Here is a 21485-nt window from a genome sequence, read left to right as displayed (position 1 = left end):
TGCTAGCTTTCTAGATCCCGTTGAGAAGTTAAAATAGTTCAATGTGTTGAACGGCTTATAAATGAGTTTATAAGCGTAAAGAAAAATAGAAGTAAGACTTCTATGAGAGAAATGTAATTTTTAATTTATGAATGTGTTCCTAAATTAAAAGTAGGCCAAGTGAATAATGTATTTGAAAATTGTGATTTTCATAAACATTATTATGGACTAAATTAAATTAATTTAAGTGTTGAATTAATTAAACACTAGTGGGCCTAGTAGAGTCCAAATAATTAAATTAATTCAAGTGTTGAATTAATTAAATAACATTGGGCCTTGTAGAGCCCAATTGGAAATAATTATTTAACTAGTGGGCTTGAGTAAAATCAAGTAAAGTCTAATTGGGCTCAAATATGTTTGAGACAATTAAATTAAAAGTCCATGGGCCCTTTGTAAATGTTACAAGCGCACTAGGTTTTGCATGCTTGGGAGATGAAGGGGTGTGGATTACTTTTGATTAAAATATTGCATGGCATGCAAGACTACTTTTCACTTTTCCCACAACCTAGACAAAAACTTCACTCTCCCATTTTTACACCTTGTCCGAAATACTCTCTTAATTTTCTCTCTCCTTTTTGTTCTTCAATTGTTGGAGAAACAAATCTCTTCTCAAAGAAAAATCCTCATATTTTTCTAGTGCAAAATATGAGGGGATCTACCTAGTTGGTGGTGGGCTTGATTTTGGAGGTAGGAGGAAGCTTGTAGATTTTTCTTGCCATACAAGAGCTAAAGTGTTTACACTTTAGTTGGAGCCATCATCAACCTCAAGAGGTTGATAGGTAAAACTTCTAAACACCCTATGAATGTCATAGTTTGTGTTTTTGTATATGTTGCATACTAGTACTTGGTGTTCGAATTTTTCAAGATTTTCCATAAAATTTTCGCTTTTCATGTTTAGGAAACATTCTTGAGCTTCCGTTGCGATTTTGAACACCTAAAATCGATCCCTTTCAAGTGTAGCTTTAGATGCTACTGATATATCTGATATACGTGAGCTGTGAATTGTGATTTTAGCAGCGTAACAGCAAGCTTCAATAATGAGTTGATTGTTATTTTTCTCAGCTGCTTAGTTCACTTATTTATATGCTTCCATTCCAACGGTAACTAGAGATGAATTTGAATCTTTGTATCCGTTGATTTTTACTTGATTATTCCTTGGATATTGTTTCCTTCATTTATTGTGGTGCGACGTCTTAACTGCTTTCGCCGAAATGCGTTGTTCTAAGCTGTATTGATTTAAGTGCGGCATTGCAATCTTCTATGTCTCTTTGTCGGTTGATCGTTCTTTCCCGAGACATGTTCAGTTGAAGAAAGCATACGGTTGAATATATCAGCTGATCGGTTTCCCACTGATCAGTCAGCTGTCTTTGAGAACTGATTAGTTTCCAACTAATCAATTGGTTATCTTCTAAAGTTCAGTTCAGCTGAGTTCGGTTGCCTTAGATAATATGCGCGATACTCTTCAGTTGGGCAAGCTGTATAGATCGAATATCTGATCAGTTAGTTTCAATAAATAATCGGTTTGTCAAACATCCGAAATTAAGTTTCCAACACAATGTGTTAAAACTAAATAAGCAGTAGGATAATAAACACCGGATAATTGGTCACTAGCACTATTAAACACTTTTAAAATTTCACAAAAACTAGTGCATGAGTTTCATTGATTTGCAAACAAATAAATATCACGAGCTTGAACATGTTGATGAAAAATTAAACAAAATAAATCTTTATATTGAATAGACGAAAATAACAATTTAAAAGTTCATATATGAACAACTTTGTCAATGATCACTCTAAATATCCGAACACAAATAAGCTTGATTATTTAAACTAGAATATTTTTTAATTGATTCTTTTTTTGGGTCAACAACTGATTTTTTAAGTGTGCGTTTCAGTGTATTTCGTGTGGTACATTTAATATAAAGATTTGTACTAGTTAAAAGCCAAATTTCAAAATATAATTTACCACAAAACTAAAAGAAAGTTTTTCAATCATAATATATAGTCGTTTCTTCTCTAACTTCAGATTCAAAATATTTAAATAGTTGAGAATCGTTACCCATTTGAGATGAGAATGCCAGCATTTGAGAACGATCAATATCAATGTCCACCAGATGATCTTTCTCGATATCTCGCGTTAAAGTTCCATAGCCACCTCCTTGTTTCCATTTGTAAACTTTCGAACTGTATAATATTTACATTTGGCTCGCAAATCACTTGAGAGAAGCGTCGCCATTTCGAAATGTTTGGTGAAAATATTATATATATGGCGAGGCATCGCTCAAGTTTAAGGCATCGTCGAATTGCTCATACTTTCTTGAATTGGATTATGATGTGTTTGTTGGGAAGTCTATTGTTCTTGATGTTGTTCCTCTTTGAAAACATCAAGATCATAGCCGTCAACAGGGGCGGATCTAGGATTTCTATTCTGTGGGGGCCGTTTCAAAATACAGACAAAATATTAAAAGAAGAAAGACAAAATATCCATCAGTTATATTCAACTAAACATAAATAGTACGTTTTTAACAAGAAAATTTCTAACTAAAAGGAATTCGACGGTCCTTAAAATTTTCAAAGTCTTCAATAATAGTATCTATACAAATATTTTGAGCAATTTCTCTTTCAATAAATATCATCAATACATCCGAGAGAAAATCATCCTCCATTTTGCTCCGAAGCCTAGTTTTGACGATATTCATAGCTGAGAATGACCGTTCTGTAGTAGCGGTAGAAACTGGAAGAGTCAGCACAAGCACGATCACTCTAAAAACAAGGTCATATGTAGCAACTTTTTTAGTCTTCACCAACCATTGACACAACTCGGAAATGGTTGAAAGACTTTTGGAGTGTGACCCTTTGACTACATTATGCTCATAGTGCTTCAACTGCATCTCTAACCGTTCTTTTTCTTCACTAGTAAAATCTTGTGGATAAAAATTTTCAACCAGTTTGCATATATCCATATATCTCAATGAATCACTTGCATTTTGAGGATTTAAAGCAGAACTAAGCATGAGTAAATTCATCGCATATTCACTAAAACGCACATTAATTTCTTGCAGTTGTGAATCTATAGTGGCATAAAAAAAGTTTACCCTATAATGATGCTCAATGGTGAAATTGCCTTGATGATGACGGGCTCGACCTCGCCTATCAACATACTGAGCACTAAAATCAGGAACATCAATGTTACGAGCCACACAAAAAGACTTCACTTTTTCAAGCAAATCATCCCATTTGTCATCCTTTAGCTCTTGAATTAATTTTTTTGTAGATGAAACTAGCTCCATTGCATTCAAAATATCTTGAAACTTACTTTGCAATATCTGAGAAAGCACATTTGTGATCTCCATAATCTCGTTCATTAGATGCAATATGAATAAAAAATCAAATGAATTCATTTCATCATAAACAGACGTTGCTTCTGCTCTTTGGAAATGAAGTCCATCTTCCATAACTTTGAGCAATACAGTACATGCTGCACTAAACATCTTGATCAAGCTCGATAATGATCTAAAATGAGAACTCCAACGCGTATCAGCTGCTCGTTGTAAATTACATATCTGATTAAGTCCATGCCCTGTCTCGAGTTCATTAATAGAAATCAAATAAGCAATGTCATCTGCGTGAGATTCTTTCAATTCATCATTACGCTTGCACGAAGCACCAACCATATTAACTATGAAAGTTAATTTATCAAAAAACTGATGAATGGGAGTTACATTTTTTGCTGCCGCAACAAGAGCCAACTACAATCGATGGGCAAAGCAATGAACATAATAAGCACTCTTACAATCTTTCAGAATCAAAGCTTGCAATCCATTGAACTCACCTCTCATATTTCTAGCACCATCGTAACCTTGACCTCTAATATTTTGGACATCCAAATTGTAATGACTCAAATAAGAATATATAGCATTCTTTAATTTCAAAGCTGTCGTATCTGACACATGAACAAGCCCAAAAAAACGTTCTTGTATGCATCCATTTTTGTCCACGAACCTCAACACTATAGACATTTGTTCTATTTTTGACTCATCACGAGCTTCATCGATGACTATGCAATATTTGTTGTCTGCAATTTCTTCAAGAATTACATTTTTCACTCTCACTGAGAACATGTGAAGTATTTGCTTTTGAATATCATGACTTGTATACTTGGATTTTTCGGAGCTTTATGTATTGCATCTGAAAGCTCATCGTTATACAAGGCCACCACATCAAGAAATTCAAGAAAGTTTCCACGATTAGATGAATTAGAGCTCTCATCATGACCTCTGAAAGGAACGCCCTGAAGCGCAAGCAACCGAACTACATGTATACCAACTTTCAATCGAAGGTGATTCCTTGCAACTGCTTCTGAGCTAATTTTGTTGAAAAATCTTGGTATATATTGAGGTTGGTTCATTAAATCCTCACATGCTTTTTCAGCAATACGACGAGGTGAAGATACATTATCTTTCCCAATATGACATTGGAAAGAACATGTTTTTCCACTTCGAGCCTTCTTCCAATTATCAAATCCAACAACAGTAAATGCAGTTTGCTTAAGACATTCTGATGGCTTGTTAAAGATAAACAAGAAAAACAGAAAGCTTTATCTTTTACTGGAGAATACTCCAACCAAGGAAAAAGCTCATACCAAGATGATTGAAACCTGCGGGGATGAATATTGTTTTTATTTAGTGGATATTCTGAAAGTATAGGCTGATATACTTTCAGATTTAGATAAGCCCGACGAATTTCTTCTTGCTCGTTGGGAGAGTATTCCCATATTTGTCGACGTAATCCTGGATCACGCTCTAAGAAGTTAAGATCAACCCCTGCACTTTCAACCTTTCTTAACTTTTGAGAATGAACCTCTGGTGGAATATTATCATCTGATGGTATAGATGGGGCTGTAGAAATGGGAGGATCTGGTTGATTAGATCTCTTCCTCTGAAAGAATTTATAAATTGTAACAGATTTTCCCATTTATGAATAAAATCACACCTGAAACAATAAATAAAATCTAGTCATTTAAATATACTAACACCATAAATAAAATATCTGCAATAATACATTATCAATACTCACTGCTAAACTTCAAAATCTCAACAAAATATAATAAACAAAGTGTATAAAAAAATATAAACAAACAAACATCAAAGATAATGTATTAATGATAATGTATTAATGAAATACTGGTTGAGTTTTAAGCAACAAATACTCATAAAAAAGCATCAAAGATAATGTATTAATGAATTATAAAAGAGATTTAAGGAGCATTATTTTTGAATTCATGGCTTCCTCATTTATTTATGTTATCTATTTTTCATGACCCCAGTTGTCAAATTATATACCTTTAGTCAAATTCTAAACAAGACCACATACTGGAATTTAATTAGCACTAAATATCCATTTTTCCATTTAATTGAATCGGCAATTGTGCATGTCATTAGCTAAATCTTAACCATAAATTTAAATAATCTTTCTATTTAAAAGTCATACTAAGTTGCCAAATTACATTGGAACTCCTCCAGTAAACATTCTGAAATTTCATGAACTTGATTACTGAAATTAACGAGTAGCAATTCAGTTCTTAGGATCATCAAACCAACATTAATAAATTATTTTTTATGAACACCAAAACTTAACATTCCCAAATTCACTTGTTATCGTTTCTAAAATATTTGCCAACATATACATCAAGTTTCCAAAATAATACAGCAAATCAAAAGAGTAATTGTGCTTACCTTAAAACAATAGAAATTAGAGGAAAATAGGATATGAGTAAATTTTCTTCCTAAACCCTACTTCTCTGTGATAAAAGAAGACGGTGCTATAGTTTTGATGAGGCTGAGTCTCTCTTTTTTTTGCATCAGTTTTAATAATATATAGGCTTTTACAAAGAGATTCTCAATTCGTTGATGGGCCTAATCTATTTCTTTAGTATTTTAATTTAAAGCCCACTAAACATTTGATTAGTATTAAGATTTGGGGGACCGTGGCCCACGTGGACCCTAACATGATTAATATAAACTAAAAAAATTTAAAGCCCACTAAACAATTAATATAAACTAAAAAAATTAAAAATTTAGGGGGGCCGTGGCCCACGTGAGCACTAGCATAAATCCGCCTCTGGCCGTCAACATTGAATGAAAGAAAACCATGATCCTCAAACTAGAGCATGATTCTCTTTCCCTTGCCCTTATCACTCGACTTGAACTGGGCATTTGTATAAAATAAAATTAAGTTAATTAGGAAAATAATTTACAATTAACAATAATCAACAATTAATATTTTGAGAATAGAGAAATTAAGATTGAATTGGTCGACCGTGGAATAACGGTCATGTCATCGTGATCATTGATCATTAACTACCACAAAATCATTGTTGTTCTTTTTGAAAATAAATTCAAACGGTTGGTCCAGTGGTTCAAACCTGTCGGATTAACTGTCACTTGATCGTGGTTGTTGATTTCTAACTACCCCGTTAATCGTGTTTGTCCATATTTTTTTAAAAAAATTATTTAATTAAATATTATCTGTCCTACCCAACGGATCAATCGATTTTATACCCTAAGGCATTGTTTGGTGTGCATGATAAGGGGTGATTGATTTTTAATCTTTCACTTATCATGTGTTTGGTGTGCATGATTAAGATTGTGATAGGTCCGTTCAGCCCGCACCCGGCCCCCACTATTTGCATTATTATCCTCTTGTTGGTGGTTATATAATCTTTTGGAGGAGAAGGGATGATGTTTGATTAATTTAAATTTTTCTTTACTATCCTAAAGTTTAAAATAATTATAAATTCAAAAATTTTAAATGTAATTTTTAATTTGACTAATATTCTAAATAATTTAATTATTATTGATCATATTTTTATTATTATATTATTTTTAACCGTAATATGATAATTGTTATTAACCAATATTTAATATTCAAATTTGTATTAATATTTTAATTATTACAATAAATACATATTTATGTTATTATCAAATTTTAATTATTTTCTATAATATTAATCGATTTTTTAGTTTTTTGAGAAATTAAAATTAATGAAAATTTAATAATTAATATAATATTTTAACTTTATTTATAATTTTTTAAATCAATTAATTCTAGAAATTTTATTTATTTATTCAATCATTTTAAGAATATATTACTAATTAATATATAATGAGGACAATTTAGTAAATAATTAACAAAAATAATCAAGCAAGTTAAAATCATGTCAAACATCATATAATTTATCATAATGTGTTATTTATCTTTAATTTTTATTTTATAATCACTCTTATTATATAACATTTACTTATCATATTACACGAACCAAACGATGCTTAAAACCATAGGTAGACAAATTTTGGTTGGTTAAAGTTAGGGGTGTCAAAATGCAACACGACCCGTCAACCCGACACGACCCAACACGAAAAAAATCAGGTTCGGGTTGGGGTTTTTTGGGTTTGGGTTGGGTTCGGGTTGGGTGGGTTCGGGTTAGAACTGGGTTAGATGGGTTTCGGGTTGGGTTGGGTCGGGTTGCGTGTTGACCCGAAATTTTTTTTTTTGAAAATATTACCTATATTTTTATATATTATATGTTTGAACAAAATTTATTGCATATTTATATGTTAAATTTTCATCATTTAATATTTATTTTGTATATTTTTTAATTTTTTAACAATTGTTTATTTGATTTAGTAAATATACTTTTAATTTTCTACAATTAAACTTTCAAATTTAAATCGAAAATTTTTTTATTATGTGTTTAAATTAAAATATTATTATAATTTTTTATTTTTTCGGATTTTTTTCATTAATTTTGTTTAAAAAAAATAAAAAAATTTCGGGCTAGGCGGGTTAGACGGGTTGGTTCAGGTTAGACGGGTTCGGTTCGGGTTGGGGGTTGCTTCGGGTTGCTTCGGGTTCGGGTTGAAAAAAAAATTCGCGGGTTGACCCGAAACCCGACCCGATTGACACCCCTAGTTAAAGTCACGATTCAGGTCAAATCTTTGACCCAGTTAACCATCTAAGTTGATCACAGACCGGGTCCAACCCGGCCCGTGGCCACATGTAGCTCCAATTCTTTTGTCATTTTCCGCAGACAGCATGGAGGAACAGCAGCGAACTCTGTGCATGTATTACTAATGTAAGTTGTTCCTCCACCGCTTACCACCATCGATCATTTCAAAACTCACCGTTTCTTGTTATTTTATTTTATCTTCTAAATATTTCATCGAGTCCCATTCTACTCTCAAGAAAATTGTTTTCTTTCTTGTTTTTGCACCAAAAAAGAGGGTGAAGATCATTTCTATATGGGAACTAAATCAGTTCCCAGTTTTATTTTCTGCTTCTGCGTTTTGGTCTTGTTGGTTTTGGATTCTCAGCTTGTGAGTTGCAGTGTAACTTATGACAGGAAGGCCATTATCATCAATGGGCAGAGGAAAATCCTTCTCTCTGGTTCTATACATTACACCAGAAGCACCCCGGATGTATTTTCTTTCTTCCTTGAAATTTTTCTTCTTTTTTTTTTACAAATTTAATGTTCTTTTTGGTGAAAAGTAATGGGTTTACAGCTTTTTTCGAACCGATCTTCGTGTTCGATTTAAATTCATCGTTAAAAACTAACAGGAATGGTGTTCGAAAAAAAATCATGAATCAAAATATAGTTTTAGTTCCGAAGAAACCTGTAGTAGTACCCAAGAATTAGGTAGTGCAGCACTTTCCATTAATTTTTAACAATAAATCAAAACATTAGAGACCTTTTGGCATATAACAGATGCCGGATAGCGACTGCAGGTATCATGTCATTTAAAAAATGGTCATATTGAGAATTATCTAGTCTATGTGTTTCTGGGAAGTGTTTATTTCCCAAACACTAACAATCATTGCTTCTAAGTGTTCGAAAATAAAATGCACAAAAACTCTTGTGAGGCCCAACTAATGAAAAAATATTATTTTTGTATCAAAATTATTACTTTTCATGGTTGGTATGGATCGACGATTCATCTCACATATAGAATGTCGTGAGACGAATCCTACTAAAAAAAGCTAAAACTTCGAGGATGATATTGAATGTTCTGAAATTTAAACGAGTGATATTAGTTGCAGCCTGTTTTATGTTATGTGCTCGCCAATTTATGAATAAAAGCATTGTCACATGAGAGTGAATGTTATTGATGATCACAGGAATATATTTTTGTCCTCTTTTTTTTGTCGAAAAGATATATTTGATTGCTGATCATGTACACACACAAAACACGAAGTAAATCCGGCTGAAATTTGTGACTGTTTTCAGAAAAGAAAAGTGGGATTTGTGCAGATGTGGGAGGATCTGATATTGAAGGCTAAGAATGCAGGATTGAATGTTATTGACACATATGTATTTTGGAATGTGCACGAGCCTTCCCCTGGCAATGTTAGTTTCCAGTTTAAGATGCCTATTTTAGTTTTAGTGAATATGTGTGTGAATGTGTAAGGCTTACATTTATCGTGATTATTGGCCGCGTTTTAGTACAATTTCAAAGGTCGGTACGATGTCGTAAGATTCTTCAAGACGGTTCAAAAAGTTGGGCTCTACGTTAATCTTCGCATTGGACCTTATGTATGTGCGGAGTGGAATTTCGGGTATTTAAAAAAAAAAATTATGTAGACACATTTCTCAGATGTTTCAGTTGCACTTTCTGATATATAGTTTTGTTTTATCTATCAATTTTGCTTCTATTTTTGCAGAGGATTTCCTGTATGGTTGAAGTATGTTCCTGGCATCAGCTTCAGAACAAATAATGAGCCTTTTAAGGTTACTTCTTTTACTGATTTGATAATCTGTTACACTTACACCATATGAAATATATGAATTCTATACATGTTTGATGATTTGTCGATCATTAGCCCACGAGTTGTATCGTACTTGGTTCATCGGATGACCCTTTTTGAACTTTTTGTGGTTTATTTATTGACTTGTGCATTTTTATAATTTAATGTGTTTGGTTTTGTGGAGTGTAGGCTTCAATGCAAAAGTTCACGCAAAAAATCATTGATATGATGAGTAGTGAAAATTTATTTGAAATGCAGGGAGGTCCGATTATATTATCTCAGGTATGAAAACAATTTATTTATAGATAATAGTTATGAATTAGTGGAAGTTGAGGCCGTAAACCGACCACCCGCTCTACCATGGTTATGCTGCAAAGTTCTTGCTGTACTGTGAAGCTTAGACCATGATATGGATCAAATCTTGAAGAGAACCATTATATTTTGATATCATGTTTTAAACGTGTTAACGTTTTATTAAGAAAAGAACTAAAGAATCTAATCCTATTTTGATAGATTGAAAACGAATATGGAACACAAAGGCAGGCGCTGGGATCATCTGGTGAGGCGTACATGAATTGGGCTGCGAAAATGGCAATTAGTTCGAATACCGGGGTTCCATGGATCCTGTGCAAAGACAGAAATGCACCTGATCCTGTGGTATGTTCTCCATTTACCTCTACTTCCAGCCGCCTTCATTGTTTAAACGACTTTTTAAACCGCGCTATGAAACCTCGTCTCGCTTTTCTTCTTGATATCGGAACAGATAAATGCATGCAACGGATTTTACTGCAACACCTTTACTCCCAACAAACCTTATAAACCTAGTATGTGGACTGAAGCTTGGAGTGGATGGTAATAAATCTTGAGCTGTATGATTCGGTTATTTGCTTATTTATCTGGAATAAAACTCTGATACTTTTTCATGAAAACGTGCAGGTTCACCAAGTTTGGAGGCCCGATTCATCAACGTCCTGTCCAAGATCTTGCATTTGCGGTTGCTCGTTTTGTACAAAAGGGTGGCTCATATGTCAACTATTACATGGTTAGTAGTTTAGTGACTCAGATAAGGTGAAAGTAAAGAAGGGCATGAGAATCAAGCTCTGAACCTTGCAAATTTTGGACAGTTTCACGGAGGCACAAATTTTGGGCGCTCAGCAGGAGGTCCTTTTGTTACTACAAGTTATGACTACGACGCCCCAATCGATGAATATGGTGAGATATTAACCAGTGAACCTGATTCGATGTTGATGTTTTCTGGTAAAATTAATATCCGGTAGGTCGTAACCATTTTTTACAGGTATGATCAGGGAACCTAAGTATGGACATTTGAAGGAGCTTCACAAGGCAATAAGACTTTGTGAACATTCTTTAGTTTCATCAGATCCCGTGATTACATCATTAGGCACCCGACAGCAGGTTAGCCACGACATGGAACCAAAAGAAGACGAATAGGGCAACCAAACCCCCTTGATCCCCAAGCAAAAACTTCAAATTTTATGTGAGATTCAAATATAAAATTTACCATTTACAATATTTGAAAATTCTTAATCACCGTATGAGTATCTCTGATCCGCCTGCGAAGTTAGTAGATATTTGATTTATCATACTAGAAAAAATCTCCATATTCTTGTTCACATGTTATAGTTTAACATACTAAAAGTACGTTATTTCAGGCTCATGTATTCTGTCCAGGGGGTGGAAAATGTGCAGCGTTTCTGTCAAACTTCGATACTAAATCTACCGTAAAAGTGATGTTCAACAACATACATTACGATTTACCTCCTTGGTCGATTAGCATACTTCCCGACTGCAGAAATGTAGTTTTCAACGCAGCGAAGGTGAGTGCAATCATACTCAACACAACCAATGAATCATGTTTCTTCATTTTCTATGATTTAACTTATTGTCTGGTGATCAATAAGGTTGGGGCACAAACTTCAAGGGTTCAGATGTTACCAACCAATACTCGCTTTCACTCGTGGGAGATGTTCGGTGAAGACGTATCTTCAATAGAAGACGGCTCAAAAATAACAGCTACTGGTCTTTTGGAGCAAATAAACATCACAAGGGATAGCAGTGATTATTTGTGGTACAGTACTAGGTAATCCATTGTAATTTGTAGTTTGAAAGTTAATACAACGCTTTTAGCAGCTATTTTTTTAAGAAATAAATTCAGTATAATCAATCAGTAATCAATTATCGACATGGGATTATGAAATCAAACGTGACTCCTAATCTTTTTTCTCCATGTTCTTATCCACAGCTTCAATATTGATCCATCAGAATCATTTCTTCTGGGAGACAAAATGGTTGTTTTAACCGTAAATTCAAGAGGCCATGCCATGCATGCTTTCGTTAATGGTCAGTTCTCAGGTATGAGCTTCTTTTATATTAACCGGAGACTTTTGATGATTGAATGGAATGAAATTAACTCCTCTTGAAATTGTAATCAAGAAACGTTCTCATGAATTGCAAGTTGTATATGTATATTGCATGTCTTTTTACTAATTATGTCGACCGGTTATATTTATCAATGCTGAATATAATTCTAGGCTATATCTACAGGATCGGTTTATGGGTCGATGGAGAATACAAGAGTCACATTCACTGGACCTGTGAATCTACAAGCTGGAACCAACAAGATTTCTCTGCTTAGTGTAGCTATGGGACTACCAGCAAGTTTCTTTAAAAGTTCCAAGGGCTGTTCTGAAATCGAATCAGTTTGAATCCTTTTGGATCATACATATATATATATATATAGTTCACTCGGAAGAGAAGCACTGATACTGATGAGAAACAAATTTTTAAAGAACAATGGGATTCATTTCGAAAATTGGAATGTGGGAGTTCTGGGGCCAGTAATATTAGACGGGCTTGATCAAGGAAAATTGGACTTATCCAGGCAAACATGGTCTCACAAGGTAACGAAATGACGAAACAGGCAACTATATACTCATACCATGAATATATACCTCAAGTCTTTCTACGTAATAATCATTACACTTTGCATGATTAGATTGGATTAAAGGGGGAGGAAATGAATCTGGTCTCTCCAGACAATGATTACTTGATCGAATGGACAAAAGGATCCATCGTCTCCGAAAATCAGCAGCCTTTGATATGGTACAAGGTGAATTCAAAAACATCAACTCCAAAGGGAGTTGTTTTCTTAACAAGTTCTTGTACAAGAAATCGTGAATGTGTCGTTTTCGAAACTTCACAGGCTTATTTCGATGCACCAAGCGGACACGAGCCTTTGGCGCTGGACATGGGAAGCATGGGGAAGGGTCAAATATGGATCAATGGCCAAAGTATTGGAAGGTATTTGTTGGCAAATGTGACTGGCAACTGCACATTTTGCTCCTATGCTGGTACATTCCGTGCCCGAAAATGTCAAGTTGCCTGTGGCCAACCAACTCAACGATGGTAATTATCACGAAACAAACAAAAACTTGCTAGTTACTAAGAAAAAACAGTGTTCTAATTCTTATGTTTTGGGACTTTAGGTATCATGTCCCGAGATCTTGGTTGAAGGCGGAACGAAATCTAATCGTTCTTTTTGAAGAGCTTGGTAGGGATGCATCGAATATATATCTAGTCAAAAGAACAATATCAAGTGTGTGCGCGGATGCATTCGAAGACAATCCTGAGGTAGCAAATTACCAAACAGAGAGCACCACTGCTCCTAAAATGCTACATCAGGCCAAAGTTCACCTCCAATGTGCACCTTCTCAGTCCATATCGATAATCAAGTTCGCAAGTTTCGGAAATCCTACAGGAACTTGTGGAAATTTTCGACTGGGAACTTGCCATGCGAATAACTCACTAGCCCTCGTCGAGAAGGCAAGCTCTTTTTGCTTCATAAATCTTCTATTTCCATTCTAACGTTCATAACTCAGGCCAAGCAGATTCAATTTTGTGAAACGAATATCTATGTGTTCTTCATTGATCTACCTTGCCGCAGATGTGCATAGGGAAGCAAAGTTGCCAGCTTTCGGTTTCGAATAGCTTCTTTGGAATGGATCCATGCCCCGGCCAGTTGAAGAAGTTATCGGTCGAAGCTGCTTGCTCTACCACATCCAACTAAACATACTTGTCCCGTTTCGAATGCAGATTCGAAGTTGAAATAGAGGTAGTAGTAATGTGAGACGAGTTTTCTCAAGAATGTAAGTTGTCCTTTTGAAACAGTGTACAATACACTCCTGAATTCCAATTTCCATGTATAATCTTAGTATCCAGACAGAAAGTTCTGATCCCTTTACCCTTTACAAGGTTGTGTATTATATGGTGGCTAGTTTTCTTGTTATTCGTGTCGGAAATAGAAGAAAATGTGAAAACGATCGTTGCATGCGCGAGCTTCTTGATCGTTGCACGCGCGAGCTACTTGATCCAGCTATTGAAGCTGGTCTTGATCGTTGCCCGTGCGAGCTTCTTGATCGAAGCTGGGCTTGACTCGAGTCGACTCGAGCTCTCGCACTTGATCGAAGCTGGGCTTGACTCGAGTCGACTCGAGCTCGAATAAATATGGTAGTGTAGGTTAGGATTTTGGTATTGGAGTATATTTTGAGTGTAAATTAATAGAGTAAAGTCCATATTAATCAATAAATTAATAATTTTATTATATTTATATTATAAAGTGAATTAAAGATTATATAAAAATATGTATATATTTAACCAATAAAGAACTTATAATTTTTTACTAATTAAAATATAAACTGACCCACTTAAATTTTGATTGGAGACAACAATGATCAGTCTCCTATTAAAGTAAGACAAATTGTCAATATTCTATTTGATGCAACTTATCATGCCAAATCCCACTTCTATTTGCCAATCTTTACAAATCATAATTATATAAACAAGTTATCTATTTTTATATATTTTTTGGTAACACACAATCTGACATATTTTTAAAATTCTTATTGCCTCATATATGTTTTTTTTTTCAAAAATAACGGTTCTGAACTCGATGGTTGTGATTCTAATAATACAAAAACTAATATGAGATCGTCTCATAAGCCAAACTTGTGAGATATGTCTCTTATCCGACTTGAAAAATGAAAAAAAAATATTATTTTTATGTAAAAATTATTACTTTTTAATCTAGATATGGATCGGTCAACCAGGAACAGCTTGTATACAATCTCAATTTAAGTTTCTAATGGTTTTGGTCATTGTTAATTATGTTATGGTTTGAATTGGTTTGAACTGGAATATATTTATATTAAAAATTTTAACAATTGAAAAAAAAAAAAAAAAAAAAAAACGGGTCCAAATCGTTAGATAATCAAGTTAATTAAAGCTGATAATTTAATAATTATATTACAAAGAGACCGTTTAATCTTTTATTCAAAAAATGATTGGTTAGGTTATGTTTAAACATGGTTCTGCTGCCTCATTATTATTCTTAGGAAGTAGAATAGAATCTTAAGTTCTCCGTTCCGGTTTAAGTTTTTGGGATGGAAATCGTAAAATAGCTTTTCGGTTCAAGTTTCCGAGAGACGGATTTGGTTTCAGTTCCCGATTTGAAGATAATCGTGGTCATATCCAATTAGTACTAATAATTTAAATTTTAAATGAAATCGTTATCTGACCGGAAAACGAAACTGTTTCGTTAAAAACAGAATACATGATAATCACTTCCCTAGAAGGCAAAACCGAAATTAAAACCCACTAAATTAAGGAAAAAAAACACATTTAAAACATAAAAGCAAACCCTAATTTATAACATTACACACTCAAATCTTGAATTTATTTTTCTTTTTTAAGTCCAAGTTAGGTTCAAAAGGTCAAACATTTCCTGTTGACTTCGGTAGGAGTAGTGGCTCGGTGATCTGCGCTGTGGATCCATCGCCATCATGGTCTGCCAAGTTCTGGATCCCTGCCTTCTCCGATGTAGCATATTTCCTTTCTTCAGATTTGCCCCATAACACGAAGTATAATCCGGTGATAATCAACGCTGCGCCAATTATCCTGTACATCACAATTATAGATTTCATCAAATTTACACACATATAAACATAGAACAATTGTACATCCAATAGGTGAGTGTCACCTCATCGGTGCTTATATAAGTGTTCACGATTGGTGTGCAGCATATCAAAAATGTATATACATATAAATTTTATGTAGTGTAGCGTACCCGCCCAAATAGAACTGCTCTCCCAGCATGACGGAGGCCATGATAGCGACAACGAGAGTCTGCACGGGCTGATACACGGCCACGAACACTGGCCCGCCGCGATCTATGCACCATATCTGTACAGCGAATGCGATCCCTGAGGCCACCACTCCCTGCGCCAACAACCAACATCAATCCATGTGATCAACTTTATTAAATAAACAACATTTAATTTTGCAATTCTAAAAAATTAATGTTTTCATAAAATATTGTTTTTAATCTATGATTTTTGTATTTAGATTCGTAGGATCCATCATTCACCAGTTGTATGGTCAATTACTTTTCATTTTATATATAAAATGAAGAGTAAGTCTATTGTAACACGGTCTATTGTAAGACGGTCTCACGAATCTTTATCTGTGAAACGAGTCAACTCTACCGATATTCACACTAAAAAAATAATACTCTTAGAATAAAAAGTAATACTTTTCATGGATGACCCAAATAAAATATTTATCTCACAAAATACGATCCGTGAGATCGTCTCACACAAGTTTTTGCCTAAATAAGATAATTTTTTTTTGGTATATAAATCACAAATTTGACATTTATTTCAAGATTTCAAAGAGTTTGAATTGTAAAGAATGGGAAGGGGGGCAGGAAACAATGACTCATCAATTGGCACATCACATGCTTGAAACTCAACCACCCAACCATGTGTTAAAGCCCCACCACTGTTTTGTATGGTTTGGACAAACAATTATTAAAGATATTTGTCACCAAAACTTCATTTTCTATACTCATCAAGTTTGATGCTTACTAACTTCAAATAATGTCATCACAGTTGCTTAATTTGTATACACAAAAATATACTGCTGATTCTATGCTACACCGCGCATATTTTTATACCAAAAATGTTCATCTGACCATCCTGTTTTGAATTCAGATGATCATATGAATGAATATCTTGTACAAATATTTTTTAAAAAAAAATTATTGATAAATCCCTTCAATTTGGTCCACTATTGTCATGACATAATGCTTAATCATAATTGAGTCCAAGCATTGATTGATTAATATTTAAAATATGACAAAGACGAGACCTTTTACATTGCAAGTGGTAAGTTGACATTTAATTAATAAAATCTTTGTTCTAGTTTTGTGTATGGAGAAGAACATGGGTGATGAAAGAGTAATGAGACTCTCTTCTAAGTACATCCACGGATAAAATTCGATCCTATTCATGAAAAAAAATGTCTTAAAATCGATCCGATGACTTAATTTTTTTTTCCGAAATTAGGAACTCGCATGTTTTAACACCAAAATCCCATAATAAGGTAACATGGAACTATCTCATAGAATCTGGCTGTTTAATTTGTGTGACAAAAAATTTTAAAAATATATAATTTGTTTATTTTGTATTAAAATATAATTTTAAAAAATTGTATATTTTTCCCACAAAATTTTTTTTTAAAAAAAATTTATTGGCTAATTCTGAAATCAAGGTTTCTAATTCAAAGCAAAAGATGTGTGGATGATCTTACAGCATAGAAAACGCTGAAGAGCTCGGCGCCGGAATGGACGAGCCAAGCCTGCGGATCCCTCTCCACGAAAGCGGCGATGACAAGAAACTGGATGACTCCGAAGAAGCACTGGTACGAAGTGAACGACAGCCGCGCCGGATACTTCTTCAGCACCGGCGCTTGCAGCACAAGCCACCCCGACCACGACAGGCAGTGGCCGATCAAGAAGAGGCACCCCAAAGTCCAGTTCTTGCCATTGGCGTCGCCCAGAGCCAACAGCAGCGGCTCCGCCGCCGTTGTTTGCAACGGCGGAGTGGGGCTGTAGATGGTGGGACCTTTGTACAGCGTGATCACTGATGCCCCCGCTACGCAGAAAAGCGTCCCCGCCACCTTCGAGATCCCATCTTTACGGTCTAATCTAACCTTTTCTATTCTGCCAAAAAAAAGGTATAAAATCAAGAAAAGCAAACATCAGATTCGAAATTTGATCCCCCGTCACAGAAATCTCACTAACCGTTCCTTGAAAATGACAATGGAAATTGGAAATGGAAAAGTAGCCTCCAATATAATATTTAAGCATATATATCACATAAATATATAAATAGTATAAACTACGTAGCCAAACTTACCTGAGAATGGTAGCCATGAGAAAGGTAATGGCCGGGACTGAGTTTTGTATCGCAGAAGCAAAAGTCGGGGATGTGTTGTCCAATCCCAGTAAGTAGAATCCTTGATTCGCCGTGATCCTGTACATCGAATCAATATTAATTTTCGGATCATATTCAAAAATTACATACGAAAATTCGAATATTTTACGAATGGGCCTCATTCCATGATATACAAACAATATCATACCCAACAATGGCCAGTAGGAAGAACTGGACGACGAAGTTCCATGTAAGGCGTGGCCTCTCTTTCCTGATACAAAGAAATCAATCAAACTTGACATATTTGCTCAAAAATTGAATGGGACGATTGCATTGTATTTGTATATATAATCATTGATTTGATATGGACATACTTTTCAAGAAAATAAGCGAAGGGCAATAGGAGAAACAAGGCAAGAATGTTCCTATAAACAGGGAAAACAATCTTGCTTATGCCCATGTTGAGTGCAGCTCGAGACACCACATGAAAGCCGGCATATCCGAACTGCAAGGCTAGCATAGCCAAATGCAGCTGGAATTTCTCCGGCACCGAACACATTCTGATCTTCGCCACCACGGCTGAGCCACCGCCGGTTTCCGCCATTACAAAGATAGTATTGTATTGAACAAGTGTGGTTTGAGTAGTGAGCACAGGGGTTGTATATATAGAGTATACTAGAGAAGGGAGGGTGGAGATGATGGGTGGCCAGATAGATTTTCTTTATTTAATGGACCCTTCCAACTTATAAATTGTTTATTATAAACTCAATATATTTATAAAAATTGAATTATTCATCATCATACAATAAAGTATAGTTATTTTCAAAATAATATTTATTTCAAAGATAAAAGATAATTTAAGAAAATTTGCATTTTATATTGTTATAATTAGAAGAATGAGAATTTTAAGATGTTAACAAACTTGAACAACTTGTTGTTGAGTCCAAACCAAATGGAATACACGGTACAAGATATTGCCAGAAGACGAGCCGGTTTGCCAGGCCGGTCTCGTTATTTTGACCGGTTGAAAAATTGTCAACTAAACTCATCTATTTTTTTATGACCGAACTATAATCAATTGAAATTGTTGAGATCTTAATTCAACTATATCTTCTTAATGTTTTATTAGCACTTTCCAACGAAGCTAGATAGTGTTGTTCAACCGAATGCTCAATATCTTGATGAGCATTAAGATCTATAGTGTTATAATCAACAATTTGTGGAATTTGTATGACTGGTTCTACAAGACACTTTTTAACTTTAGAGATATTGTGAACAACAATCAATATGTGTAACTTACTTGGATGATTGAGTATCATAATAATCAATATTTTAAATTTGATTGCTCTCACTAATCAAGTCATTCTCAAGAAATTTCGCATCTCTCGATTCCACAAACCTTATGATTTGTGATGGATAGTAAAATATATATTCATTTAGACCTTTTGGCATATCCAATTAAATACTCATTAATGATCCTCGGGTCTAACTTGTTTTCTTGTAGATTATCAACACGTACCTTAGACAAGCATACTCATTCATGATTCATGTATATGTCCCAAACTCGGATTTCAACCTTTCGTAATTCACATGTCATCTTATAGACAACGTCAATTGAAATCTGATTTAATATATGCAGAGTAGTCTTAAGAGTTTCAATTAATTAACAAAAACTTAATAAATTTGAAGCTACTAACATGCTTCGTACAATGTTCATCTTCAATGTATCTATCATAATACTTTTTCGCATTATCTCATCTCACAACATTACTTCTCTACTTCAACCTTATATGTTTTTGTCAAACATCTAATACTTCATAGTTATTATGAAGCAATTAAAAATATATATACCGTGACTAATTATAAATAAAGGCAATAATGTATTTCTAACCATATAAATCCATATCTGGACAACTATTATCTCTGAGTATGATCTCCACAGTTTAAATCCCCCTTAAAACCTTTCTTTGACATATTGGTCTACTTACTCTTAATGCAGTCCAAATAAGTGTCAAAACCAATAAAAACCAAGATGTCACATAATATAATAATATTAATTCATAACACATTTCTAATGCCAATATTTTCTTAAATATGCAATATAAAATAGTGGATATACCAAAAGAGTTACTATTTTTGTCGATTTAAAACGATAAAGCAAAGAAATTACATGTTTTATAAGGGATTCATGCATAGTAAAATAGTAAAGAAAACGTTATTGGCCTCTTGAACTAGTGGCACCATGTGTCCCGAAAAATGAGATAGATCTTGAGTTCGAGCCGACCTGAACAAATATTATTTTTAAGTCAAAAGTATTACTTTTAATTTCATATATGGATCGGATCGACTCATCTCACAGATATAAATTCGTGAGACTGACTCACAATAAACTTACTGATTATCAAAATAATTAGTATGTCGTCTCTCGCATTTCACATTAATAAAATATATTACAATTTTATTTCAGATTCTATGATTTCAGAATTGAGAAATTAAACAAAATAAATAATTAAATGTTTTAATATACCGGGACCATGCATGGTTTCAATTTATGGTGTGCGTTTGGTGGCGAGCCGCTGTCGATTAGATAGATATGGTGCACGAGGGGGTGGGGAAGCCCCTGTTACGCCCTCGATACAATCGGGACATAAACCGCGTTGAATCGGGTTTTTTTTAAAAAATAATTTAATTTTAAAAAAAATTTTCAAAAATAATGAAAAAAAAATTTTCCAAAACTACTGCGCGTAAGCGCGGACGCTGATCCACGTAAGCGACGGAATATATATAAAAACCGTCGCTAATTAGCGAAGGTGTATTAAACCGTCACTAAAATTGAATCAACGACGGTTTAGCGACGAATCAGCGACGGTTCAAAAACCGCGCTAATTGGAAATATCACCTCTTGTATCAACAGCGTGCACATGTACGCCGCAAATAATATTGAACTTTCAACGGCTTGCAATTTTGCAGCGTGCAATATGCGCTACGAAAAGCCATTTTTGTTGTAGTGAAGACAGAGAAAAAAACAAATAAGAAATTCATCAAGACTGAGATATCTCAATTGAATGTTGTTTATTTTCCTCAACATCATTCTGTGGTCGAATGTCATGTATAAGATGCTGCGGACCAACATTAAGCAAATTTGTAACACTGTGTATGTTCGACCAAGACGGAGTCTTAAAATCCTGTTGACCAAACAAACCAAAGTCAGCCACCCCTGAATCACTGAAAAAACTAGGTTGAATAGTAGAGGTTCCTGGAAAAACTTATTTTTTGATGAGCTTATTGTCTGTTTTTTTTTCTCTATCTTCACTACAACAAAAATGGCTTTTAGCAGCGCGCAAATTCTTTTTC

General features: G+C 34.3%; 4 protein-coding genes across 5 annotated transcripts; 1 reads left to right on the top strand and 3 right to left on the bottom strand.

The window, feature by feature from the left end:
• Positions 1 to 2448: 2448 nt before the first annotated feature.
• LOC140975237 (uncharacterized) lies at positions 2449 to 6010 on the bottom strand. Its single transcript, XM_073438826.1, has 2 exons — positions 5775 to 6010; positions 2449 to 5031 (listed from the first exon to the last, which is right to left on the bottom strand). The coding sequence occupies exon 2, from the start codon at positions 3711 to 3713 to the stop codon at positions 2577 to 2579; it is 1137 nt and encodes a 378-aa protein (XP_073294927.1). The 5' UTR covers positions 3714 to 5031; positions 5775 to 6010; the 3' UTR covers positions 2449 to 2576.
• On the bottom strand, positions 3789 to 5013 carry LOC140975879 (uncharacterized). Its single transcript, XM_073439804.1, has 3 exons — positions 4756 to 5013; positions 4198 to 4603; positions 3789 to 4150 (listed from the first exon to the last, which is right to left on the bottom strand). The coding sequence occupies exons 1-3, from the start codon at positions 5011 to 5013 to the stop codon at positions 3789 to 3791; spliced, it is 1026 nt and encodes a 341-aa protein (XP_073295905.1).
• A 2329-nt stretch (positions 6011 to 8339) lies between the features above and the next one.
• LOC140975902 (beta-galactosidase 3-like) lies at positions 8340 to 14212 on the top strand. Of its 2 annotated transcripts, XM_073439830.1 has the most exons (19): positions 8340 to 8516; positions 9347 to 9442; positions 9539 to 9651; positions 9757 to 9823; positions 10030 to 10122; positions 10354 to 10497; positions 10604 to 10692; positions 10777 to 10882; positions 10965 to 11052; positions 11138 to 11256; positions 11514 to 11678; positions 11763 to 11941; positions 12104 to 12213; positions 12406 to 12515; positions 12651 to 12761; positions 12857 to 12970; positions 13064 to 13266; positions 13347 to 13683; positions 13805 to 14212. In XM_073439830.1, the coding sequence occupies exons 1-19, from the start codon at positions 8340 to 8342 to the stop codon at positions 13925 to 13927; spliced, it is 2544 nt and encodes an 847-aa protein (XP_073295931.1). In that variant the 3' UTR covers positions 13928 to 14212. The 2 variants fall into 2 exon arrangements, with proteins under 2 accessions (XP_073295931.1, XP_073295932.1); XM_073439831.1 differs by lacking the exons at positions 8340 to 8516; positions 9347 to 9442; positions 13347 to 13683; positions 13805 to 14212 and having other exon boundaries at positions 9545 to 9651; positions 12104 to 12232; positions 12401 to 12515; positions 13064 to 13270.
• A 1192-nt stretch (positions 14213 to 15404) lies between these two features.
• Positions 15405 to 18779, bottom strand: LOC140975236 (protein WALLS ARE THIN 1-like). Its single transcript, XM_073438825.1, has 6 exons — positions 18506 to 18779; positions 18340 to 18402; positions 18114 to 18230; positions 17506 to 17917; positions 15983 to 16134; positions 15405 to 15813 (listed from the first exon to the last, which is right to left on the bottom strand). The coding sequence occupies exons 1-6, from the start codon at positions 18733 to 18735 to the stop codon at positions 15630 to 15632; spliced, it is 1158 nt and encodes a 385-aa protein (XP_073294926.1). The 5' UTR covers positions 18736 to 18779; the 3' UTR covers positions 15405 to 15629.
• Positions 18780 to 21485: the final 2706 nt, after the last annotated feature.

This window comes from Primulina huaijiensis, chromosome 4 (genome assembly GCF_012295235.1).
Source record: "Primulina huaijiensis isolate GDHJ02 chromosome 4, ASM1229523v2, whole genome shotgun sequence".
Lineage (NCBI taxonomy): Eukaryota > Viridiplantae > Streptophyta > Magnoliopsida > Lamiales > Gesneriaceae > Primulina > Primulina huaijiensis.
This window is presented reverse-complemented; position numbering and strand designations above follow the sequence as displayed.